General features: G+C 43.7%; 3 protein-coding genes across 3 annotated transcripts; 2 read left to right on the top strand and 1 right to left on the bottom strand.

Moving 5' to 3' along the window:
• Nucleotides 1–121: 121 nt before the first annotated feature.
• Nucleotides 122–1,796, top strand: ndufb4 (NADH:ubiquinone oxidoreductase subunit B4). The gene is made up of 3 exons (XM_079181757.1): nt 122–308; nt 1,181–1,324; nt 1,412–1,796. Exons 1-3 carry the CDS (start codon nt 132–134, stop codon nt 1,472–1,474), a joined length of 384 nt encoding a protein of 127 aa, XP_079037883.1. The 5' UTR covers nt 122–131; the 3' UTR covers nt 1,475–1,796.
• Nucleotides 1,797–1,894: 98 nt separating this feature from the next.
• On the bottom strand, nt 1,895–9,161 carry hgd (homogentisate 1,2-dioxygenase). The gene is made up of 14 exons (XM_079181043.1): nt 9,042–9,161; nt 7,867–7,938; nt 7,521–7,609; nt 7,309–7,414; nt 6,739–6,798; nt 6,559–6,650; nt 6,367–6,401; nt 6,181–6,260; nt 5,783–5,882; nt 5,056–5,180; nt 3,286–3,390; nt 2,993–3,119; nt 2,356–2,537; nt 1,895–2,238 (listed from the first exon to the last, which is right to left on the bottom strand). The coding sequence occupies exons 1-14, from the start codon at nt 9,054–9,056 to the stop codon at nt 2,095–2,097; spliced, it is 1,332 nt and encodes a 443-aa protein (XP_079037169.1). The 5' UTR covers nt 9,057–9,161; the 3' UTR covers nt 1,895–2,094.
• A 10,870-nt stretch (nt 9,162–20,031) lies between these two features.
• arxa (aristaless related homeobox a) lies at nt 20,032–27,416 on the top strand. Its single transcript, XM_079181786.1, has 5 exons — nt 20,032–20,376; nt 20,651–21,218; nt 22,566–22,611; nt 24,424–24,755; nt 25,462–27,416. The coding sequence occupies exons 1-5, from the start codon at nt 20,169–20,171 to the stop codon at nt 25,727–25,729; spliced, it is 1,422 nt and encodes a 473-aa protein (XP_079037912.1). The 5' UTR covers nt 20,032–20,168; the 3' UTR covers nt 25,730–27,416.

Here is a 27,416-nt window from a genome sequence, read left to right as displayed (position 1 = left end):
GTGTTATTTGCGCTCATTGTTTCATTTGATAGGCCTGCACAGCGAGAGAAAGTTTGATGTTGCTGTGGCAACGGTGCCCGCATTCAACGCGAGATTTCACGAGATCACGTCCCGCCCGTCATCAAACAATCATGGCGGACTACCGAGAGGCGCCCTTGGCTAGTCGGCCAAAAACACTGGACCCAAATGAGTATTTCAACGTCTCGCCGGAGCAGCGACGTGCCGAAGAAGACAGGGCCACACTGCGAGCGAATCTGAAGCGGCAGTACCAGACACAGCTTAATAACCCGCACAGACAAGAGCTCATCGTAAGTGGCTACCTGCTAGCTAGCAATGTCACCCTTGGAAATGGCTCAGGCTGCTTGCTAACGTAGCATGTCAGAGCACACAAGTCACACGAACCCAGTAACTTGTCTCATATTTATGTGCATGCTATTGTGTAGGGTTTTAGTTTGGACGAACAACTGAACTACAGTAACGTTAGCTATACTGTGTATTGTTATTGTCAGTGTAAATTCTCTTCTTTCGTATGTCTTTTTAGACTTAGTCAAGTGCTACACATATGCTAGAGATGGAGTCAATGCACAATATGCAAGTTAAACATCATTTCAAGTAACGTTAATTGTTACATACCTGTCCCTTTCAACCCTGCAACTAAACCCGAGATATATATGTCCCATCTCCTTTGACATCAACATACAATTTACTTTTCTACACAACTCGCACAAAAATATGTAACTTACTTACATGTAGTTTGGAGGCAGACAGTTTGTGACATGGTAGTAAAAGAACAGGTGTTCCTAATAATAACAATGACCCAGGTTTATCCTAGTAAGACAGAACAGCGTGACAGTGAGTCAACATGCACAATACCAGGACCCTGAAACTGAAGCGGCTAAATGGAATTCATCATTCATTTTGTATCATCGACACCTGTAGCCTTTTCCAGAGGTTTATTTTTACTGTTTTCCTAATGAAATGAAGGCTTTTGGGTATAGGTTGGTGTGTAGTGTAAAACAGTTTTGTAGCATCATGACATCAGACTATATCTTTTATACTTTTGTCTTTGCTTTAGTAATGTGTAGTATATAACAGTTTGACTCGTCACCGTTTCTGCACTGCAAAGACTCAGTTTACAGGGTGACCATTGAAATTGAATTGCGTGCTTCCGTCTCTACAGGAAGACCCTGCCCTGACACGCTGGGTGTTTGCACGCGCCAACCCCTACGCAACCTTCAGGCCCACATTCAAGACATCTCTGATGGGAGCAATGTTTGGAGTTCTGCCTCTCTTCGTCCTTTACTACGTCTTCAAGACGGACAGGGTATGAGACAAGATGCCCTGACCTTCCTCTGCTTGATTACTTATTCTGCTGTATTAACTCATCATCATGTTATCGTCTGTGTTACAGGACAGGAAGGAGGCGCAGATCAAGGCTGGAACCCTCGAGCGCAAGTTCAGTTTGTCATCATGAGCTCTGTTGTATAAAGACCTCCTTTGTGTTCTAGTGATACCAGTCTGTGTAATTATTATTAACTAAATAAAATTATATTGTCAAAAACAGTCATGTGGTTGTGATTGGTGGGGAAAATACATTGTAAATGTGTGCAGAATCAGCAGACATTGGGGGCCGTGAGGCTCACCTCAGAGACAAGACTGAATTTACATTTTAGTTGTAAGGGGAAAACATTGTTGCCGACAATACGATTGCCAGCTGAAATCCCTTGCCACATACAATAAAATCTGCACAAGAAGAGTAATCAAGATACACTTGTCTTCACCGTCAATGATCACTGAGGTGCCCCTGAGCAAGTCACAGATTAAAGCGAGGCTATGAGCCTAGTGGTGATTTATATTACTAACATGACACAGCAAATCTGTCAAATGTCGTAATTTTAATCTCAATTGTGCAACTCCAATCTTAGTTGTTTACATTTCTGTATTGTAATTAACAGACATAAACAACACAAAGAAAGCCAAGTTGCCCAAACATTACATTGGTTTTAGTTATATTTAATAAAGTCAAATTACATTTTTATTGCCTTTATTTAACAATTATATATTTGGATCAAATTTCTAATGAGTCACTTTGTTCTACTGTTTGCTGGGCTTCCAGTTGGGATTGAAGTGGCTGCGGAGAGATTCCCAGCACTGATGGTAGGTCTTGTCAAGCCTCTGGCATGTTTGTAGACCCCACTTGGTCACTGCCATACTGAAGGACGACTCAAACATGAAAGCCTGCAGAAAGAAAAGACGCAACATATTTAATCACTGAAGCCATTGATACGGTTTCGGAATGTTTCTTCTCTAATTGACTTTAAAACTTTACATGTCTTTTTTTTATTATTTCTTTACCATGGTTCCCTCAGCCACCCTCTCAGGATTGAGCTCAGTAGTGCTGTTCTTTTCAAAGCATCCGGCGTCCGGGCCGTGTGGTGTCATTATGCTGTGCAGGCTGGCCCCTCCTGGCTGGAAGCCCTCCTCTTTAGCTTCATAGTGGCCTTTGATCAGACCCATGAATTCACTCATGCAGTTACCTAAAGTGACAAGCAGGAGGAGCTGTAATGCAACGCTGTACCAGGTACACTTCAGTGTATATAATGCGAGGCTGTAGCACTGATTTCCACTAGATGGCTTTATAGATCTGTGGTGAAAACAGACAAAAGGTGCTGTGGCAGTGCGTCAGTCGAAAAAAATTCATACAGCAGGTGGATTGTTATCACCTGCTGTCTTGACACTGGTTGTGTAAATTGACATGTTAGTTTCTGGCTGGCTTGTTTCATTTCATGATAGACTGAGATGAGCTTCACAAGAGCGAATTTTACATTTCCATTCAAATTAGGATTCCGTTTAAGCCCCATCTCAACAGCCTAGTTCTCAAAATTCATTGTTCCTGCTTTTTTGAGTCTTCTCTCCTACCGTGCAACATGCAAACAACCGCTTTAGAGTAGAGGCAAGGCATGTGTGTGTGTGTGTGTTATTGTGGTCCTACGGTGATAGTATGGTGGACGGAAGGTGTGGTCAGCCACACCCCACCGCGGGGGGAAGATGACAAAGTCAGCAATCGCCACACCTGGTCGCGTGGATTTGGCAGTCAGCACAGTAAAGATGGATGGATCCTATAGAAAGATCAATACGGAACTTGTAAGGGCGAGTTATGGATGTTTACAGTTCAATCTACTTCAAGAGCAGAAAGCAAAGAGAAATGAACGATTTTGTTGTATGTGTATTGAAAAGTGGTGTAGCACGGTGGAGCGTGTCAGTGTGTTTAAACATGACTCTCACCGCATGGTCAAAGGCCACAACGTTGATAACCATGAAGTTCTTCAGGTTGTATTTGTAAGGTGTGTAGTTCCCATGCCAAGCTACCACATTGAATGGAGAGAAATCCTACGCGCAGAGCACAAAAGCAAACAAATAAGACGAGTCTGCCTGAGCAACAAACACAAAAGACTTTAAATTGAGCTTTTCACCGGGAAAAAGGAATAATGAATAATGTCTTTGTAATCTTAAATTCCCAGAGAGAGTACATCTTGACATAAAGAGAGAAAAAAACTGGTCATAATGAAAAGGGTTGATTGTGAAAGAGAGTGTGCTTCTTTCACTCTTTCTTCTCTTTCATCCTCCCTGTTCTTTGTGATACGCGGCTCCAGGTATTATGGGGTAATTGGCTTCACAATCAAACTTTCCCAAACTTTGAGCATTCTGACGCTCGCTGCGGTGCAGTTAGGGGGGAGGGAGCAGCAGTAACAGTGGGTGCAGAGATATTTCTTTATCTTGATTGTTAAAACCGCAGCAATTTCATATAGTTTCTCTGTTCTGATAACGCCACTGCGAAAAAGACATTCAACAGCAGTTCTAAAAATCAATATAGTTCATTACAACTCAAACTCCCTCTTGAGTGACCTCCGTGCTCCTTACACACGTACACTTCCACACATGAACAGCTAGTACACACGAACAATAAAAATACAAATGCGTACACAAACGTGTGCATAAGTAAATTCATACAAATTACATAACTAACACCAAGAAAGAACCTTAACCACACACGCAATTTGCAGGAGTTACCGTACACAAAGGCCTTTGGGAAAGCTAGTGCAGGTAATTTCTTGGACATTCATCTGTTGGTAACTCCACTGCAGTCGATTAAAATGAATGGAAAATGGAGGAGAGCAAGCACTTGCACACACATCCACACAAAACACAAACATATTGGCCCAGTCAAGCAAATAATAAGTTAATTTGAGCAATTTCGACACGCTGCGGGGGAACAAAACAGCAAGACCAGACGGGAGCGCCAGCATCTTCCTTGAGATGAGGCTAGCATCCCCCCACCTTATTTTCTTACTCCTGCAGCCTCACTCTCTTCGCTCGGGGAAGGGTGAACACCAGGAAAAGAGCCTACACCTCTGACACTTAGCACATAACAGGGCGGATGCTGAAGTAGAGGCAGCTAGATCGATGGAAAAATGTTTGTTTTGCTACAAAAACGACAGTATATTGCCCCTGTGCATTTCATACAATGAATAATAACAGTGTGGTTTGACATGGTTTCCACGGTTACAACACCCCAACCCCCACCCCTGACAAACTTCTCCTCCCACCTCCTCCCTGTCTCGGTAAAAAACCTCCTGTCAGACATTATGTGTCGATCCAATTATGCGCCCAACAGGACATTTCGGAAGGGGCGGGATCATTCCCTGAGTGAAATATGGTGAAATTAAAGCTTAAGTTGAGACAAAGCAGAGCTTCACAGGTACACTGCCTGGAACGCCAGAATGCCTTAACTAATTATGAGTGATTAAGGCTCATAACAGCTAGAACTTTGATATTAAATCATCAGGAATGGCAATTCGTTTGGCAGAAACAGCTAATGGATCATATGCTTCACTTGGACAGGTTTCCTGTTAACCATCGTTGTGGTTCGATGGTGTTTACTGAAGCAAACACAAACCTAAATAGGCTAATAGGGCAAGTATGCCGAATGTGTCAGTGTACATGTGAGTGTACTGACACACACGCAAAAGGAAATGTCACCCCAAAAGAAAGCACCTGTTGGCAGGCAAAGAGCTTTCCTTGGTACTTGTTGATGACGGTGTAACCCGTGGCCACTTCGCGATCCTCGTACCAAGCAACTGGACACAGGAAATCTCTTGGGTTGGCCAGACCATTAGCTCCTGCAAAACATACATGCATGGTCATACACATGTACACACATGTACACACACACACATACACACACATACACACACACACACACACACACACACACACACACACACACACACACACACACACACACACACACACACACACACACACACACACACACACACACACACACACACACACACAAAACTACTACAGCTGAGGCTGATTGGAATGTCTTTCATTTTGCAGCGGTCATAAACCAAAGTAGAGTACAAATTGAAATATTGACCTGATGATGGCGTTAGATGAATAGTTTATAGATCACTTAAGGTTATTAAAATGAATCCTGTAGAAACATGAATATCTGTGCCAAATTCCATGGCAATCCATCCATTGGTATAATATTTCGGTCTGGACCAAAGTGGTGAACCAACTGACATTTCCATCTCTGTGATGCTTAAAATAGGCTAAAAATATGATAGGTTTAGATTTAGATTTATAAAATCAATTCAGACAACTACCGGCAGTTGCAAGAAACAAGAAACACAAGGGAGTTGGTGTGCTGCTTTCAAGGAAGGATGAACAAACACCAACAAATTACCCTCACAAACATCGTACAAACACACACCTATGGGTCCCAGGTCAGGGAGTTCAAAATGGGCTCCATACACCTCCAGTATATAGCCTCTGGTTTCTCCAAACACATCCACACTGAAGCGCATCCCTTGCTGGACAAAACACACAAAGTGGTGGTGAAAGGGAATTTAATGCTGTTATGAATCAACATGTGGGATGTACCGATGCTGGGGGCACTTATGGGTTCATGCACTACTGTGTTTGGGGAAACTCGCATCCTGGTGGTTAGGCTTTCTGTAGCTCGAACCTCTTTCCGCTGTTATTTACTTTTAAAGTGATTTTAGAAACTATCTCTTTCTAAATATGGTAAGTGGGGTGTGGGGTGTGGGGGGCAAACACAGACGTAGATTTCTGTGTGAAAACTGGGGAGATGGAAAACATAGACCTCACCTGGACGACACCGATTTCGTTTGGCTCGACCATTATCTTCCCAAACTCTGTGGTGATCAAGATCTCACCCTGCTGGGGGACTTGAGGAACAAACAGAGAAGAGAAAATTTGAAGGCGAAGAAGGATTGAGCTATCATTGTTCTTGTGATGGTTGAAAGCGAAAACATCATCAGCCCCTTTTCTCACCAATCAGAAAGTCTCCATCTGAGTTGTTGAAGCACCTGGAACATAAGAAAAGAGAGAGAGAGAGAGAGAGAGCGAGAGAGAGCTTAGAAATGATCTTCAAAGCATAAATAAAGATGTTGTAGCTGTTTGATATGTGAAAATGCATCTATTTGTTAGATGATCGGACACATTTGCACACAGATACATAGTCACCTGTCAACCATGGAGGTGTTGCAGGTGTACACGTGGATGCCAATGCCGTCGCGAGATTTGGCATCTCCGGCGCCGCAGAGAGTTTGCAGACCCTGCAACATACAGCAATCCCAATCAGTGAGCTCTTTCATGGATCTGTAATGAAAAACTAAATAACATGAAAAGAAAAGGGAAACTCACAGCCACAAAGTCCACTTTCTTCTCTGTAGATTTGGGGATGGTGAACGGCAGCCATCGCAGCTGTGAGAGAAACCTCAGAGTCAGAAACTATTTACTCATCTACAGAGAGTTTAGAGGAATTAATTGGTGCAGATAAGTAAAGGCATATTACACTTATTGGCGAGATAATTAGATTAGGAGATCATTCTCATGTTTGTATGGAAAATATGAAGCTACGGCAAGCAGCCAGTAAACTTAGCTTAGCATAAGGAGCTAGCTAGTCACTGCTTGAGTTTGCTAAGTTTGTGTTACAGATTACTACAAACAAGATCTAACGTGTTCATTGGTGAGTTTTAGAGGTGCTGTTAGGTGGATTTTGTTGCATTTTTGGCAGAGCCAGGGTAGCTGTTTCCCCTTGTTTCCAGCTAAGCTAACTTGCTGTAGTTATATTTTTACTAGACTTATTTTATTGTGAATATTGCATTCATAGAGATCTTTGAAAGGTGAAAACAAGTTTTCAGGGACTTAAACAAGGTTCACAGTTTCACTGACAAAATGAACAGGAACGCTTCATTTTGAGCCTTTATATACCTGGTTAGGTTCGGGTTCCACCTCATTCCAGTTCTCTGTTAGATTCCCACAGGGCACCGCAGCAAAAGGCTTATGCTTGACGGACGGCAAGATGCGGTACAACCAGCTGGAGGAAGAAAAAGAACCAACGTTAAGTCATGCGTTACGTCTAAGCTCCATTCTGTCTTATAGTGGTAAAAGAGCTAATTTAAATGTCAGGAACAGATGAATACCTCCTCTTATTGGCTGGCCGCGGGCAGGTGAAGGCAGAGCCGGAGAGCTGCTCAGCATAGAGGCCGTAGGGACAGACCTGAGGATTGTTCTGTAGAGACAAAATGTGTGCGCACAGGTTTGTCTGAAGCTCAATCTAGTGTTTGATTTTATTCTTTTGCAGTCACATAAACTGACTATGCACCATAGATTTTCATATTTTCCTGTGAAACATGGAGTCCCACCTTCTAACTCCAAGTATTCATGCAAATAACTTAAGCAAAAAAACAAACAAAAAATAGCTAAACTATTGAATAAATAATCCAATGAATGAATGCCACAATGTGTTTTTGTGGATGTGTGTGTCACCTGTCCCTCGGGTAAAGATCCAGGACAGCGAGGGTCTTCAGAAGAGAACTCGTTCCCAAAACCGCTCATGTACTGCAAGAGACATTCAACACTCAGTTAAAGTTAAAGTGAAAAATTAAAAAAAATCACATGTAAACATCATGGGGCTTCATTGTGATGCAGGATAAATGTGTTCATGCTGGTTATAATTAAATTTGAAGGCTTGTCATTAAGGCTTGTCTTTTTGTTAATTGTTGTCATATTGATTCACATTAGATCTATGATCAAACAAACTGCAGTTATGCCAAATTTCCCCCCTTGCAGTCATCCATTATTTTTGTTATTGTGTTACAGAGAGTAATTACACTAACATCCTCCACAGTAGCCTACTTTTTGATCAATATTTCAATTATGATAGAATTATTACTCCACTATCCTTCTGCACTGGCACTGCTCATCAGCAACCATGTCTTCTCCCACCACACAAACAGAAATCTTGGCACAATGTAAAGAAATCTTGCCGAGTCATTGTTGGTCTGCAAAAAACGCACTCACAGGCATGGATGGGTTCCATATGTGCGCGTTCATGTGCCTTTGGTGCATGCGGAAAAAAACGTTTTTTTGAGTCTCTAGTTTGTTCCTCGTGAAAGGATGTTATACACACTTGGATTTAACTCAACTAAGAGTAATATAAAAAAAACATAAGCTCCAAAACATAGCAGAAAATGTTAAAATCGCATGAACTGTCAGTCATATTGAGTCATTTAGTCACGTTCAGTCTTAAAACGCTTTTGAGTGAAAACGTATGCCAACCAGCTGACACAACACTTTACTTGTCCCTAACACATTGACATTACACTCGGCTATCAAAGAAACGACCGAAGAAACTGTGAAAAAACGTGCACAGACAGCCAATTCTGGATCAAGTAATTTGCAACCAACTTTTAATGGCCATTCCAACCGTTTTCTTTTCTATCGTATTTCCCACTGAAATACTATTGTTCTGTGAAGCTGCCGATGCGTCTCAGACCACATCTGGGCAGCTGCTGAATGCAGCACTCCGATTGGCCGAAGGCAACGCCGCCCCTCAGCCAGCCACCAGGTCCGGTTCGGTTCTATTATGGCTCGATGCAGAACTTTGCATGTTTCTGGCGTTGCATTAAAGACAATGTAAAATAGACTAAACGCTGCCTTACCTTGAGTCCAGCCATCGTGCTGTCTTTTAATAATGTCCACGTATAGCTGTTGAAGTGTGTCAGTGGTTACAATTTAACTAGCAAGTCTAACTCTTAATGCACTCCCTTCGAACAAAATCCAGTGCAGGGCGCATATTTGAACTGGGTGGAAAAAGGGGGCTGGGTCTATGTTCTTTCTCAATCTGGGTTTAATTAGGCCTTGACGGGCTCCGTGACGCAACAGCAGGGTCTGGAAAAATACGGGGTCGGATGGCCAAATGTGCGCAAACAAGGACAAGTGTCACTGCAGAGACAAACAAGAACCAAGATTACAAATACAAACATGAGTGCATCATGCAGGTAACAAATAGGACCTATCTAAAACAGTTCACGAGGGGAGAAGGAAGGGAAGGAAAGACTGTATCTCAGGTTACAGACTGTAATCCTCCTAACACAACCTTTTATTTAGCCTAATATTGATAAAGGGAGAATAAACTATGGATGCTAGATTATCATGAGCTAATTATAGATAATAATACAAACATGATATATTATGTATAGCAGTCTACAAATGACGGTTTAACAGACATGATAGTCTGTTAAAGTGACCTTCTTCATGGTCACTTGTACTTACACTACACTACTACTGTAGAAACATGGAGGCTGGTTCTGTAAAGAGCACCTCCTCCATATGTAGAGATAAACGGCTCATTCCAAGGTCAAGGAATTCTCATTTTCAGGTCATTATACACTAAATAATACTTATAAATATCATATTCCATTTCTGCCAATACTCCTTAATACTACATAGTGTTCCTATAAGTGTTAACACTGGAGTCGAACGTGCCACCAACCTGAACGCTGGGGCCACCAACTCTCCAGATGTAATGCCCTATGGTTCATCAAGTTGCCCTTAATTTCATTATGCTTAACACACAGTGAGGTATCATTCCTGTACAGCTGCATGATAAATTGGCTTCCCTTAAAACCAGAGTAATACACGGCATAACCTCTGCATGCTGCAGCGAGCAATTCATTCTTGATATCAACAACAGCAGAAGGCCCCCAAAAAGCCTATACATTACTTTACGCAAAATGTATTCGGTTCATTTCTTGAAATAGATGGTCAAACGAGGGGTACCTAATGTCCCCCGTGCAGCATGGAGCCTATCAAAAAGAATCAATTTCGCCTCTCTCAGTCTTGCCTCGCTTCCCCTCTTGTCTATTTCTTTTCTTTTCAGGAGGTGTTGGGGAAGGGTAAATGATGGCAATTCTCATAGCGAGGCGCAAATAAACTCGCCGCGGCAGAAGTAACTGTTCTCCGGCGAGGCGTGCAGTCGGGCCCGGGCCCCCCGCTGGCAGCCAGTCAGGGTGCTGTGCCAAAGACGAGAAAGCCCAATGGCAGGAAAATATCACGTCCCAGTCTCCGGAAATTGATCTGCTCCTTGTGCGGAGAAAGAAAATGAGCGATTTTAATTTCATCCCCGAGTCTGATGATAGAATTCTAGAGTATTTGGGTCCAATCCGGATGGGGCCTGTGTGTTTTAAGAGAGGCAGGAATAGCTGGAGATGGGAGAGAGGAGACTGTTGTTGCCTACTGACAGTTATATCTATGCATGCGTAAGTGGGCCATAAATGCTTTGTTATTAGATGCCTGCTGAACTCAATGGTGTGATGGTAAATGGTACACTCACCTGGCACAGTCTATCCCCATATGCATAAACAAGCAATCTCACACACTCATGCACTCACACGCACACACACGCACAGTTACAGTCCTAGTCTGTGATGTGATGACATCCTTGGCCTTTCACAGCACATGCAAGTGCACAAACTTTCATAGCTTACAATGTATATACTATTTTGAACCCCTATACTTTAAAAGGGTAATTTCACCTAAAACACACAAACAAAAAACATTGTATCCCTACTACGCTATGCGACACCTATAGCCACGGAGATTGTTTCGGTTTGGCGGAGGTTTTCAGATAGGTGCTTTCAAGAGTGTTGCTACCACAATGGACATGAAAGGAATGGTGTTACTGTTCAAATCATCAAAAGAATCAATGTCCTAGTTGGGCTAGAAAGACCTCACTGTGGACTGTTCCCATTAGGATGAAGCCCATTTTGATGCTTTGAGCACCACAGACATAATTCTGCTGTATTGGAGTGGAGGCAAAAATCTCAAACACAGAAAAACCTTGTGAAACTAAATCTATCTGCATGCTCTCATGGCATGTTTTTCCTATCGTTACTTTCGGCGAATTGATCGTTTAAGGTCCTGCACACCCACACGGCTGTTGACAGTTACTCTGGCTAATATGCTGGGTGCATTGCGAAGTCACCAAACTCAATGCACGAGTAAGAACTAAAAAGGTGTAACTTGTCACTTGTAACAATAGGTGCGACAAAGCTAACAGAAGGGGGAATGTCAATCAAGCACATGATAGTTGCAGGGTGTGCAGGGCCTTTTACATGACCAACACTATGGTATTATATCTGATCAAGTCAGTCCTGAGGTCGTCTAGCATGCACTGCAGCTTTTGCATTGCCACCTATACAGTTTACTTTACAAGTGGTTAAAAAAAATGCTTTAAGCGGAGCCTGAGCAGTGCATTGTACTGTGTACTTTTGATTAAATTAATCAGGCAGTAGCAAGCAGCAACAACTAATTAGTGTGCTTACACACTTTCCTGCTCTTGTTTCTCTACAGTGATGACATTCTTTCGACTTCTCTTCATTCTTCTTTGAGCAGGGGGAAAGCAGCTGTCAGATATACTCTGTCAGACACAAAGCAAAGCAAAAAAAAAACCCTTCTTCATACGGCATAGACATGTGTCGAATCTACACAAAACATGAAATTGAGTCTTTTGTTAGCCTGCTGATACCAGAACAAAACTCAACCATCATTGCAAACCACATCAGCAATTTAATAAATGGCAGCAATGCGATTTGTTCTTATTGGCTACATCTCTGTATGCTGTAGAGTTGCTATAGCGACGTAAAAAAAAAAGAAAAAGGGCTCACTATGGTCATTTATTTCATCTTAACTTTTGAAGGACACGAGTGCGCATGACATCTGAGTTGTCACCACCTGGCCTCGTCTTGTGTATCGCTGGTAGTTAACTGCTGTATTTGGATGTCACATCTAACAAGAAATAGCTTGGATTCTTGTATTTTGTAATTACAGTCCTGTTACTCACCATTGCAGCCTAATGTTAAATGACTCCTGACATGAACCACCCAGCACCACATACACACACACACACACACACACAAACACACACACACACACACACACACACACACATTTGACAGCTCCATTTAACGCTGATTAGATTTGCAAGGACATGTAGCATACCCTCTCTGTCTCTCCCCGAGTGGGTTGAGTATCTCCTGAATCCTATCTATCGCCGTAATGTTATGCAAATGGTTTAATATGAAGATAAAAGACTGTTGCAGCGTGCGGCGCTCTCCTGGTTCACAGCCTCGTGTTTCCAGGACGATAGCTCTAACGAGGAGGGCACTATTTGGGAGTCATTAAATGATGGCCTTCCTGACATGCACCCGTTCACCACCGCCGCCACCCGGCTTGCGGTGGCCATTAAAGTGGCTTACACCCACACCAAGACACACGCCGCAGACGCCTTTTAGCACCAGCTCCCAGTTTCTTACACATCACAGTGTCACAGAATAGAAAATTACACTCTCCTCCCACAGAGAAAATTGCTTTGAAATTGCTTGGTTATAAAGATGTGCTTTAAAGAGAGGGGGGTGCATGCAATAAAAAAAGGACACACACAAACACAATTACTTAAGCACACTGAGGACAATTCTTACAAGTTAATCAGAGGATTTACCAATTATTGATGTCAAAAGGATTTTGTTGTGTATCTGTGTGTGGCTTATGCGTATGTACTGCATGTGTTTGTCTTTGCATTCAAGGTATGTAGCGAGAATGAGTCGCCGCTTTCCACACAGCCACAGACGAGTTGTTAGACAAGACGTGGAGATAACCACGGACAGTGGGGCTGATGTGAGAGAACACAATGTAATGCACCACTGCAGGGACACAAGTGGAGAATTGAAGACAACAAGGTGAAAGGTGTATCAGCATCAAGAGACAAGAGAGGCGTGGCGGAGATAAAAGGGAGAAAACACAAAGTGGAAAATAGTAGAGAAGACAGAATAAAGATGCAAGATGGTACAGCAAAGATGAGTCAGAGAGGACAAGGAAGGAGACAAGAGGACATGTTTTGGGGATTTGTCCCCTTCCAGTGAGTCTCCTCGGTTAAAGAGAGCAAAAAACATGTCCAGAGCTCTGTTGTCCTACAAAGCCAAAATGGAGTAACTAAATGTTTGTTCAAAATGTAATAAAGCCTCCACCAAAGAAATGTCTTATTTCTGTGAAAGTAGCTTTTTTTAATTTGCAGTAATTACAAGACTGAGCTAAAAACCAAGGGAACCGCACTCTGGTTTGTTAATCTGTGGGCTTTGTCACACTTACTGCACACAGAAAGCCAGTCAACCAACCAGACAGCTGAAAGCGATAGAGTTGTTTTTTTTCTATATTTATAGCTGATAACTGTACATTTAGATTGTATCGACCCAGTAGTAGAGGTGAAATGCTGCCCCCTATTTGTTTGGAGCATGTTGCCAGGTATTACACATTGCAACTTAAAGATTACCAACAGGGTCCAGTGACTGCATTTTGGGGGTATTGTTCAGGTGGATGGTACTGCCTTCTTCTGTGAAATAACCAGATTAAATTAAGGTACTACAACCTTTGAATGGCCAGCCTTTGTAGGACAGGACATTTTTTATAAATGCCAATAATGTCAACTGTATTTATGCTTCGTAAATGAGAGACGGAGCAGTACTAGTTGGAGATGGTGATGTTAAGCCATGGTCACTGCAATAATGTGGTCTCCCCACCATGCACGCATCCAAAAACCAAGCAATTCCAGCTGTAAGTTAAAAAAAAAAAACAGCACTGAGTTGTGAATATGTAGCCATGGTTCAATATATTTGTATTCACCTCCGCAACCCGTTACCCTCTGGAGAGGAGCTATGTAGTGGCACGCTGTAGTTAACATGAAACGCCCTGTGAGCAGGTAATGAGGCGCACTGAGCCACAAATTTCCAGCGATGGGATATTCTGTCACACTGTCTGTGGACCTCGGGGCTCAGCAACACATCAGACACCTCATCTCAAATAGAATTAGCTCCCTGGACAGAAGCAAAATGACAGTGGCAGGCAGCGTAATGGCATAGGGGTGCTGTTGGTGTTTTCCTTGCAGGGGAAGCAAAGGGCAGGAGTGTGTATCAGTCCAGACACTTAGTGTGGTGCCAGTTATACCATTCACCCCTCCCTCTGGAGTGTGTGGACAAGGTAGTGAGGATGCCTCCTCTAAATCTGCAGTTTAGCTGGGTAGTTCTGAGGTGTGGTGTGAGATGTGAAGAGGGAAACTTGAGGTGAATGGTCTTCGGACAAGGAATGAGTGTGTTCAACAGCAGACAACGAGGAGGGTGTGTTTATATCTGTGTGGTTTTCTTGTCCAAGTGTGTGACTGATCTTATATCGGTCCGAGAATGCTTGTGTGTGAGTGTGCACGTCTCTTGACGCTGTGTATGTATGTGTGTACGTGCATCTAGTCCCCCAGCACCATCATTAGGTCGTAGGCAGTCCCAGCGTTGGGGGTGTAGCTTGGCTGCTCCTGCGGCCTCTCAGGCCAATTTAGGGGGAGAAAAGCACTTCGATCCTGGCCTGCAAGTCTGAGGGTCCCCAGCGGGAGGCAGCGCAGCCCTGCAATCTCTATTGGATTTATTCCTTTCCCATCTACAGGCCCCACACACCCCACAGAGAGGAAGTCTCGGCTGCACTCTCTGTCCCCCTAAGACAATATGTTATGGTACACACATGAGTACACATAATCGTGTAAACACACACACACACGTACAGAAACACACACTCAGAAGCACACAGACCTAGTCCATCTTCAAGGCACACTCCCCCCACAGCAAGGAAGTTATAACGGCACACTTTCTGTCCCTGTGGGAGTTGCACCTGGGTCAAGGTATACTGAGATTTGTGAGAGAGACAGACAGACAGATCTAGGCTATTGACACAGTGAGTTATTTGAGGCTGACCATTGTTTCTCCCATGGAAAATATTGTTCACATTTATAAAGGCCAGGATGTAAAATGCATTTTTTTTTTTTTTTGGTATCACATTAAAGCAAGAAAAAAAAAAGAATTTACATAAAACTCAGACAAGGTCAGGGAGGAACGAGGTTCTTAATTTAGTCTAATCAACTGTCATTTGCATCGCGCCATTTGCGCAAGGTATTGCCACTAACTGAATAAATGGACTTCTTCAGACTCGAGGGGGGGCACTCCGGTTTTGATAAGCTGGCAACATAACTGATTTGCATATATTACTTTGATTATCTCATTACTAGGATGATTCTTGCGGAATTTTTGACACTCGCGCAATCGAATTAAAATGAAGGCACGCAATCAATAAAAGGGCAACGCGGCTGTGAAAACACACTGCACCCCAGGTTTGTATGGTCAACTGCGACGATGGTGACGGTTATGATGATGGTGATGATGATGATGGTCATGATGACCTCTTCAGCTCACGAGCTGCTGGACTCCGTAGTGGGTTTGCGAGAGTCTCGCGCTCTTGATTTCTGTGATCAAAGCAGTAATCAGTGGAGACAATGGGGGCCGTGAAATTGCTGCTCTCGTGTGGGTGACCTATCCACCCGCCATGAATCTAAGAGTGGCCCGCAGGCGGCTCATGTTCTCGCAATCGATAATAGCGCTCGTATCTTTCCTCCGACTCCAACCCATCTGTGGCACGATGAAATCATGCGTAAAGACGCGCACGCCTGGGATAATTTTGCCAAGTATCCCCAATAACCTGGTACACTGTCGGGCAACAGGCACGGGCGTGAAGGCCATCAATTCAGCTGAGCTCCAAGAAGGTTACGAAGGTTACAGGCATCACCTGTCACCGAAACCTCCAAACCTTGCCTCGTGAGCGATCTTAAACATAAAATGTATCTTTTGGGTGTGATTCTATGTGGCTTAACATTCTGCATGACTTTCTTTGTGTTTCTTATGACAAGTGGCTGATTTGTTGCCACACACAATTTGGAGACTCCTTCTCCCCTCTTCTAACAGACACTCACTCGTCTGCACAACCGGGAGCAAAGGCACACGTCCACGTTTTAAATTCGTGATGTAAATAATTATAGGCCTGGAAATTGATTTCCTTACGACCTTCTCGAGCAAACGAGGCCTCCGAAATCCCCCCCCCCCCCCTCTCTCCCCAAAAGAAAGCTACTTCTGTTGAAGCATTAAGTCATTAATTATTTTCCTTACATAAGGACAAATTATCGAGTCAGTTGAACGAAATTAGAACCCTTTGTTTCTGATCAGACCGCATTACCGCTGGAAATTACGGATGATGGCGTGCGCGTTCGCCTTTGTTGTTTCGATCATCGCCTGTCGCTCTGAACTCGCGCTAACAAAGTCATTAAATTGACTCCCTCTCGCTCTCATTATGCGGGCTGTTAATAACCGCTAATTAACTTTGCTTACGCGCGCCTTAAAAGCCCCCCACCCCTCCCAACACACTCTCTCTTCCTCTCTCTCTCCTTCCTTTCCCTTCTTGGCCTCTCGAGCAGAGCAAGTGTTCAATTATGTCAGAGAGCGAGGATGGACGAGGATGAGGCGTTGTCACCAAGGCCACGAGCCAAATGATGCACGTTAGGGACGGGTAGCTTTAAATGTAGGATACATGTCTCTTGTATGGATGTGGGGGGTTCAACTTTCATTGGAAGTTGTTCTTTTGTGCAATAAGGAGGCACAACCATAGAGTTTTATCAGAACATCTGTGTTTAGATTATAACAATTGGGACTTAGCTGTTAAGAGAAGTTTGCTATTCCGTCCAGGAGATGGCGCCAGCTGAATGACCCGCAAGGCAAAGCACAATCTTGCTGGTCTTAAACGATGGACGTCAGTATCACTTCCGTGGCCTTCAGCTGAGAGGACGACACCTGAGATGAGCGAGAGCAGAGAAAGCCTGCATCACATGGGAGAGAGCTGTTACAATGTATGTACTCATGGCATGTTTAATATATGCAAAGCCTCCCTCTGACATGAATATGTTCAAATGAAATGGCCAAGGTGCGTGACACCTGTCAGTCAGAAAGGCCTGCGGACTAATACAAAGTGGCAGTATCTGAGCTTTACACGAACAGAACCCCCCCCCCACCCCATTGTATATTATCAAGTTGGGATGCTATGCAAATACAGGGGAGGCGGTGGTGAAGTGATGCTGAAACGGAAGGCGGCCTCTCTCCGCCATCTCTTCACCTGCACGTCAAACAGACGGAAAATTGAAAATGTGAAAAGTGCGCTCAGGCTATTCCGTCCCCCTCTAATGTATGCGCGTAATTAGTGCATTTAAACAAAGCGCGGATGTCCTGCTGGCTGAAATGGCGGCTGACATCTCTTTTTCCACAGGGTTAATAACAGTGTACGGATAAATGAATCAAATTGTGGCCCCCAAATTACAGAGCGACTCTAAATACCCGTCTGTATTACGCACGTCTGTTTGTGAACGCGCGGGGAAAAGGCATAACATTTTATATTGTTATTACACTCATTACATTGATTTGCGTGCAAATAAACAAGCTGGGAAGTTTGTGACACCGAAAAGTTGCGGATGGATTGAATCTGACACCGTTCGTGTAGTGTCAATGTGCAGTGCATCTGCGTATTGGTTACTTTAAATGCAGAAGAGAACTCAATAATACTATTGACTTTGTATCGCGTGATAGACTGATAGACAAAAAGGTTAATTACAAATGCACTATTTCTACTTATGTACTATTTCTGCAGGTATACCATCAGTGTTGGTTATATTTGTGTGAGGCTGTTGAATAAAAAAAGAAATAGTAGAAAACTAAGATAGATGGGTTTACCTGCAATAAATCTAAGCGCCTGCACCTTAACTAAACAGATCAATGGCGCTCTTATTCCAGTTTCAATCACAAAAGGGTCATACAGCTATCGCTTAAAAATAGATAAAAGAGAGAAAAAAGAATAACTTGTGCAATTTTCTGGACATGTATTTTATTGTTATTTTTCGTTTGCTGCGATGCTCTAGAAGAAGGAGAGGGAGAGAGAGAGAGAGAGAGAGAGAGAGAGAGAGAGAGAGAGAGAGAGAGAGAGAGAGAGAAAATTGCAGCTTGCTGAAGTTTTTGGATTGAATTCTGAAAATGATCCTTTTAACAGTGATGGGCTCTGAGGCGAGGATAAGGGTCATGCCATTCACAGCGGGTTAAATAGACTTTCATTTAAAATTACATTCTCGATCCATCTCTCCATCTCTCCCCCTCTCTTCAGCGGAGTCCCTGCGTGCCAACCCGGCTCCCCGTGCAGCGTCTCATCACCGTCGCACCACCCTCACTTTTTTAAGTCAATCCACAACTCCAGCAGAGAGCAGGCAATTGAAGGGAGTAAGAAAAAGACTGACTGACAGACAGAGAGACAGACATGCAGAGAGAGAGACAGACATATTTTAATCATATTAGGCTAATGCTTGTTTTGCTACTATCAAAACACAATATCTTTCAAATGAAACAACCCGAAACACTGTTAGGCAAAATCAAGATCCCAATGATATTTCTATTTCTATGTCTGTCATCCCAGGTGCTCTGAGGTTGAACACAAACTCCGCGCCAGATTTCTAAACACAAGGATTCTAGAGTGTGTGTTTAATAGGCCTACAAAAAAAAACAATTTAGCTCATTGTGTGGCTATATATGTAGTGATGAGTAATAATTAGGACTATACCCAAAATCATCACATTCAACACAGGCCTATTTATTGTTATTATTACATTTTTCAATATTTTCGTTTATTATTACAACACTATAAAAACACAATCATTTTTAAATAATCTACACAATGCAATATTGTGTTTTATAAAGATTATATTGATTATAGTTTATACTGATTTATAATTGTTTAAAATTAAATAACATCAAATAAAAGTATATTGGGACCTTCAGGGAATTGTTAAAAGGGGTAAACGTTGAACAATTAAGAGCAATATTAACAGTTATAGATGTTAACACTTCACTGTAATTATTAAATACTATTATGTCTGTGCAGGGCTATTTGTACAGAATAGGCCTTTTTCACAGCAGACATGTTGACAGTGAGCCAGCATGCACAATGTCAGGACCCTGAAACTAGGTAAATGGAATTCAGCCATCATTCATGTTATTATTCAGGCTACACCTGTGTTTTTCTTACTGTGACACGTTAAAATGCCATGAAAGCCTGTGGTGATCTTGTGTTAGGCCTACTTACTCTTACACCAACAGTCATTGTGCTGATTATTGTGGTTGCTACATTGTTGCATTTAATCTATTAATTAAAACACACCGGTGCTTAGTTGCAACACTGTTGCCATGTCTGCCAAAAACACCCTTGCTTTATCAAATAATTGCATTCAAAATAAATGTGATTTTTGCTTACAAAATCTTAAAATCTTATATTTTTAAACACACAAGTTTTGTTACATTATCTACTGAGTTCGTTCCGTGGAGGAAAAGCACTCCATGTCAGGTTTTGTGGCATTGCCTCAAATTAACTTTAATCGTAAAATATATAAAGCAGCCTCTGCGCCGTCTCTCTCTTTACATGCACACATACGAGCCAATCAGGCGGGCTATAGCAGCCTCCACGTATGCTGATTGAGCGCGCGGAGCAAAGAAGCGCCTGGCAGACCGGAGCTCAGCGCGAGGCAGCCAAACCGCTGTCTGTCATTAGCTGGGTGTGTGACACGGGAGTGACAGAGGAGAGCGAGAGAGAGAGAGAGAGAGAGAGAGAGAGAGAGAGAGAGAGAGAGAGAGAGAGAGAGAGAGGGCGAGAGAGAGAGGAGGAGTGAACGGTCCCGGTTCAAACAGACACCGGCCTGAGACGTGTGAAGAAGAAGAGAGCACCGGACTCAGAGAGAGAGAGAGCGAGAGAGCGAGAGAGAGAGCGAGAGAGAGAGCGAGAGAGAGAGAGAGTGGAGAGAGTGGAGAGAGTGGGAGACTGACAGGCGTCACCGAAACTAGATGAACCGAAGAGTCGATATGAGCGGTCAGTTTGAGGAAGATATCCACGACCGGGGCGAGAGGAAGAGCAGTAAATCCCCGACGCTGCTCTCCTCTTACTGCATAGACAGCATTCTGGGCCGCCGGAGTCCCTGTAAGGTCAGACTGATAGGGGCGCAAAGTTTGACGGGTCTGCCCGGCAGAGTGGAGCTCGACAAAACGGCTGACAGTAAGTTTGTCTTTCAGCTGACATTAAAAAAAGATAGCCTACATTGGTTCATTTTGAGTGCTATAGGTGCTGAACATGTAACAAATTAGCTAATTTTATGTTGGAAGTCTGGAGTCAATGCGTCAACAAAAGTTGTTTTTAATGTAGACTACAAGTCAGCACGTTTGGCTAGGCCTACAAAAAATATAACTTTATCAAGAGGGAGATGTTTTCTTTGCTTGTTCGCTGCCATTTTTGTTATTCGTTATGACATATTGACACGCTTCCTTCTCAGGGCCAACGAAAGACCCCCTTTCTCTGAGCTCCGACATGCACCTGCCACCCAAGCTCCGCCGGCTGTACGGAGCCGGGGGGAAGTACCTACACGAGCACGCGGAGACGCTGGAGAGGGAGCGGCTCCTCATGGAGCAAGCCGGCGAGAGCCTCAAAATCAGCCACGCGCCGCAGGTGAGCATCAGCCGCAGCAAGTCCTACCGGGAGAACGCGTCGCTGAACCGGGGAGAGGGCGACCAGAGCCCCGGGGAGGGCTCGGAGGACGGCAGCCTGGGACTGGTGGAGCTCGGCCCGTTGAAGTTCGAGGAGGACGCGGGGAAGGAGGAGGAGATGAGCAGCGGGGACGCGGCCGCGCTGTCCCCGAAGGACGAGGAGAGGGAGAGCTTAAACGCCGGGGATGGGGACGTGAGGGACGGGGAGGACAGCGTGTGTCTGTCGGCGGGCAGTGACTCGGAGGAAGGAATGCTGAAACGGAAGCAGAGAAGATACAGGACTACCTTCACCAGTTACCAGCTGGAGGAGCTGGAGAGGGCTTTCCAGAAGACACACTACCCAGACGTCTTCACCAGGTAAGAACATTTTAATCTGCATTGTTTTTAAGTCTAAAAAAAAAATGCTGTGAAATTCTAAAATGTTGTGTTCCCTAAAATTATTTTTATTAATATTAGTATTGTAAAAATTCTGCATTATATGCATTTACAAATTTAAAACGCAAAAAAATAGGCCTAAGAATTAAAATTGACATGCATATTAAACGTCTACAATTACACTAGTCTACAAGAATTGTCTTGAATTTAATATTATTAATATTAATATTATTATAATTATTATTATGGCTATACGTTTCAAATCAAAGAAACGCATTAAAACACAAAACATTCGACGTGTTCTCTCAACATTAAACGCATGAAGGTTATAATTAAATCCATTTATTTTTAAATAAACATACAATTTTCCTATAATATCCCCAGAAATTCCACACGATTTTAACTCGACACTGTGCGGAACCACACCTCATAAAATGCACCGACGACAAACCCGCGCGCTGTACAAGTGGCCACAATAGGCCCGCACGTGCTAACAACGGGGACGTTTTGTTACCTGTAACGGTGTTATTGTCAGGAGGAACAATGCAGTGCAGCTTACCCGCTGGACATGATACTCAATACAGTCTGCAAAATATATAATAACAGGGCCTGACCTGCCCAAGGGCATGTGTACTTTTTATTATTTATTTATTTGTATTTATTTTTTACACACGCACTAACAGTAGAGCTTTTTAATATGGGTTTCGTCAGGGTTTTATGCTGGTATTGCTTCAGATAAATACATTATTATTATATTGTATAGGGATTTTATATCTAAAACAAAATAAATCCTATACATAAAATGTCATACCTCTTTCTGCCCAATAAAGATTTTGATGATTGATTCATCCGCGTTTTATGCTTGAAGGAAGAAGCTTTTCTGACACAACAACCTTCGATTTTAGTTACCACTGATTATTCATATTTTCCAATCGATTTACTTTAAGGCGACTTGTTGGTCTAATATACACTGCAAGCCCACGCTGCAGCTGAAGGGAGCGTCAATTGCTTTGTGGCAGGCTAGTTTAAGTGTCATTATTTCCACCATTATGTTGTTACAGTGACAGGCCTGTGCTCAGGGAAATCTAACAATCACCAGGCCTATTTCTACCCACCCGTGACAGGGAAAATAGAATATGGCCACGGCGTCTTTCTGCAGTCCAACATAAAAAATACAAAAAAATCCACCCTTTTTTCGGTCGTCTTTTGTTGACAGTGAACAACAGGAGGGGACAAAACAGCAATTCTACGATTCTCTCCAAACAGTGGCCTGTAACCTTGAATCTTTTCTGCCTCTTTCCCTTTCTTTTTTTAAAATATTCTTTTCAGAGAAGAGCTCGCGATGCGTCTGGATCTTACCGAGGCCCGTGTTCAAGTAAGTGGCTCTCTTGTTTATCTTTACCGGAAAAGAACCGCTTGTGACTTGTAAATCAAATAGAGGGAGAGAAAAAAAAAAAAAAAGCTGCATCTCCTAATGTTTTATGTCGTCTATAAAATGCCCCTGGAACACAGCGATGGATAATAACCGGTGATATGCGTCACTGATTGAGGATCAGCGATTACGGGCCAATTTGAGGCAGTAATTTATATAACAGTAAAAAAAAGAAAAAAGTGTTAAATGGCCCCAGTCGCTGCGTAGGGGAAGGTCTTTCCTGTTATTGAATGTTATTACACGTTTTAGTGGCAATTAAGCCGACGCTGGCGATTCATAAAAAACTCACTTAGTGCAGGAGCAAACACTGTCTGTGTTCCTGGACCGAGATGGTGTTTGGATTCCCATCAGAGGGGACGGAGAGGGGGGCGAGGCCGAGATGTGTGCGCGAGTAAAAAGATGTGAGTAGGAATAAGAGCGAGGGGGGAGGAGGGGGGGAGAGAGCGAGGGGAGGGATAATGCTATTTGATTTCCCATTATGTGATTGCAATAGACCTGCATTGATCCGATGCTTTGCACTTGGGAGCGAATGAGAGACCATTAAAGGTGTTTGCTCCCCCCCCCCCCCCCCCCCTCTCTCTCTCTCTCGCTCTCTCACCCCACACTCTCCCTCCCTCTCTTTCTACTTCGCCTCGCACTGAAAGCGTGGCTTGCATTTCGAAAGCCCGGGCTCATAACCAGAGAGACAGTTCAAACACGGTGGAAGCCCCGGGAGGTTATGGCCGACGGTAAAACAACAGATGTCTCTTTAGGGGGCCGTAGGTGAACAAATCACTTAACGGGCGCCATCAGGAGGTGATAAAAACTCATAAATTCCCGAGGGGCTGTGTAATGCTAAACAGCCCTCTGGGAATAATGTGTGTGTGTGTGCGTGTGTGTGTGTGTGTGTGTGTGTGCAGTCCCTGTCGCTCAAGCCAGCTCGTTCAATCACTTTGCTCATGTTGACATTTTGCTCATTGTGGGAGCCCCGTGCTTCTGCAGTGTAAACGGGGCTCCAGTGGATGCGTGGGAAAGTTAAATACTCTCTGGAATGGAAGTCACTCGTTCTACGTCTCTTAAGAATTTAATTTAAAGCGCATTAATTGTTATTGGAGCCGGTTCAGCGGTAATTTTCTGGCATCTTTTGTTAACACCGCTCTTAATGACCCCCCCCCCCCCCCCCCCCCCCCCCCCAACACACACACACACACACACACACACACACACACACACACACACACACACACACACACACACACACACACACACACACACACACACACACACACACACACACACACACAGAAGCCCGTCTACAGGGACAGGGGGTTTAATTAGACAAAGTAGATTTAAGACACTGAGCGGCAGGGTTTACCTTGCGTGTAATTAACGTTGACTTTCCGCCTTTTGGCCACCACCTGAAGAACTATTAGACTACACTGACACAGCATTCAATGTGAATTACAATGACACATTGCTGGAAGCAGGACAGGGAGTTCTGGTTTGCAGTATTTATAGCATGAAAGTTATATTGACATAATGGTCAAGGGGTCTTCAAAGGCCTTATCATGCAGCAAAAGATGGCCCATTTATGTATTGAGACAGCTGTTTTATTTGAATTGTTTTAACAACATGCAAACTGAACCTATCTTCCCAGAGTTAACATGTATTTGTACTGCCTTGTTGTTTTCCTTCTTCCTGAGGAAACTGAATTAAGGGAAATGACATAAGATCTCTGCGCATACTAATCTGTGATCACCCCTGTCTGCCCTTTAGGTGTGGTTTCAGAACCGCAGGGCCAAGTGGAGGAAGCGCGAGAAGGCCGGGGTGCAGGTCCACCCGTCAGGCATGCCGTTCCCAGGCCCCCTGTCAGCGGGCCACCCTCTCAGCCACTACCTGGACGGGGGGCACTTCCCTCCTCACCACCACCCCGCCCTCGAGTCCGCCTGGACAGCTGCTGCAGCTGCAGCCGCTGCCTTCCCGGGCCTGGCCCCCCCACACCACAACGGCTCCGCTCCGCCACTGGCCACCCCCCTCGGCCTGGGCACTTTCCTGGGCACGGCTGCCATGTTTCGCCACCCCGCCTTCATTGGACCCACTTTTGGCAGGTAAGCTTCACCCATGCACAGAGCTCCCTTGGACCTGATATACTTTCTTTACACCAGAACCCACCAACCTATAACTTCGAATAAATGACTGCCACTTTGCAAAAATGCACAGCAGCAACCGAGCTATAATAAACTGCAACCCATCATGCCACTCTAATGACTGACGGTTACAGTAACCCTCAGTCACACGGCATTACGGTGCATCTCAGTGTCTGATTATGAATATGTTACACTGTTAACCATTCACAGTGGCGCGTAATCACTCTGTCAACTGTCCTAATAAATTAACAAAACGCGTGATGCTGCAAGACAAGCTGTGAAGAGGTGTGACACACCGCACACTCCATATGCCACAATTAGCTTCTCATTTGCTTTCATCCTCTCCATTATACGGCACTGGTAACCTTGTACTCCCCATGCTTTCTTTATATATTGAAGAAGCTATTGAAGTGGAAGACAACTGAAGCCAAAATCAGGGGAAATAAATACATCTGAGGGACGTTAAAAGTCTTAATTAACAAGCAGCTTTGCTGTTTTACAGACAGCTTTTTAAGCCAACACTGCTCTTGAATTAGCACAGAGATATTTGTTCCTGGAAAATAAGACTTCTATACCATCTTGCAATGGATAGTTGAAATTTGAACACTGACAAACCTATTCAGCATCTATAAATGTTATAGACTGTGACATGTCTGTGTTCTTACAGGCTCTTCTCCAGTATGGGTCACCTCTCCAGTGCTTCCACCGCTGCAGCTCTCCTCCGTCAGCCCGCCCCTCCTGTAGAGAACCCCTCCCACGCGGGCCCAGTCCTCCCTGACCCTTCCTCTGCTTCCTCCTCCCCCTCATCTGCAGCCGCAGCGGACCGCAGGGCCTCCAGTATCGCCGCGCTGCGCCTCAAGGCCAAGGAACACTCGGCTCAGCTCACCCAGCTGAACATCCTGCCTACCGGAGCTTCAGGGAAGGAGGTGTGCTGAACACACAACACCAGCTCTAGGCCTCCCCGTCCCGGGCTCACGTCCCATTCCATGACACCCTCGCCCCCCCATCCTAAAACCCATTCATACCTCTGGAGGCTGATGTCCTGATGTCCCCTTGTCCAACCGTCCCTGTTACCTCATGTTTCCCCAACAAAATAGCACGACCAAATTCAAAAGAGCACGGGCTAAAACAAGCCTGTGTGTGTGTGTGTGCGTGTCTGGTAATTACAGTTATAGTTACACTCCATACACACACCTTTCTGAATAACAGTCCAGCAACTTCAATATTTTCAAGTTATTCACTAAAAGAGCAATTACAATATGTTATGACAGCTGAAAAGATGACATTTACAAAAAGTATTTCTTCACACTTTGACTATGAATGAAATATTAATTGCACACATTTCAGATTTGTACTTTTTTCCCCACATTGCATTCTGGAGAGCAAAACACATGAAATTATAAAATAGTAAGCTTTAGATTGAGCAACCAAATAGTATTTAAAAAGAGTTAAAAATAGATTCACCTGATCAACTTCCACTGTAACATTAATTAAAAATAATGCTGTAATATATAGCAGTATCACCCACAGGGGACATGTTTTATGCATTGAACCTTTACAGTACATTTAGCTTATGTTTCTGAATTTTGAATTGAGTCAAATTAATTTGACTTGTAACAGAGTATTGAAAAATGATTTGTCTACTTTTACTGATGTATAGGATCTGTCATGGCGCACACAAACACACACACACACACACACACACACACACACACACACACACACACACACAGCTGAAGAACCACAGGGGAACCCGGACTTTTAGAAAGGATTCTTGTGCTACTTCAAATGTGGACAACTCAAGTGCTCGTCACTGCTTAATCTGTATGCATTGATGTGGGCTGAGCCAGTCTGCGTCTATAATAAAGGCGAGTTGGAGGAGGTCCCCCCCCCACCCAGAACCAAAGGAAAACTGTCCATAGACCTTCCATAGCCTTCTCTACAAGCCTGACTCCTCTCCACTGCTCGCCTGTCCAGCAGTCACGCTCAGCAGCACCACTGGACATGTACGTGTTTGAAATCTCTGAATCAAACCAGAGTTACTTGCGGTGGTTTTTCCAGCGCCAGATTTCTGTAAATTTGCTGCAATTTGAGATTCCCGTTCCCTTTGATTATCACAGCAGTGCTAGCTTCTGCTGAGTCTGACTCCGGGACACGTGAGCAAAGTAGAGATCCGAGATGTGTCTCTTATGACCTAACTGTGTGGAAGAAAAACTGTACATATTGTGTAAAAAGGAGGGGAAAAAAAGTACCACAAAAAAGGATGATTTTCAAAACAAGGTCGTGTAAATTTCAAGAGCCAGTGTTTTGATAATTTGCACTCGGTGTAGTGTTTAATGAATGTCGCCCTGTGTAGAATTCCACCTGTGTTTATGAATTATTAGGATTTTTAGATCATTATTTATGTCAAAACTTTTCCCAGAGGACTCGAGTGAAGGACCGTTTTTTTTTTCTTATTAAGTGATTGTACGTTTCCTGGTTCAATAATGCTAATTTGAATAAATTACATTGGTAAAATGAGTTATCTTTATTTCAAATTCCTTTAGGACCGACATAGGCCTAAACCAGGGAAAAAGAAACAATGTGAAATAGAATATTATAGAACTATTAATAAAAGGTGTT

The sequence above is a fragment of the Pholis gunnellus genome (genome assembly GCF_910591455.1).
Source record: "Pholis gunnellus genome assembly, chromosome: 20".
In the NCBI taxonomy this organism is placed as follows: Eukaryota; Metazoa; Chordata; class Actinopteri; order Perciformes; family Pholidae; genus Pholis; species Pholis gunnellus.
Note: the sequence above shows the minus strand (reverse complement) of the source record. Positions and strands in the feature narration are given on the sequence as shown.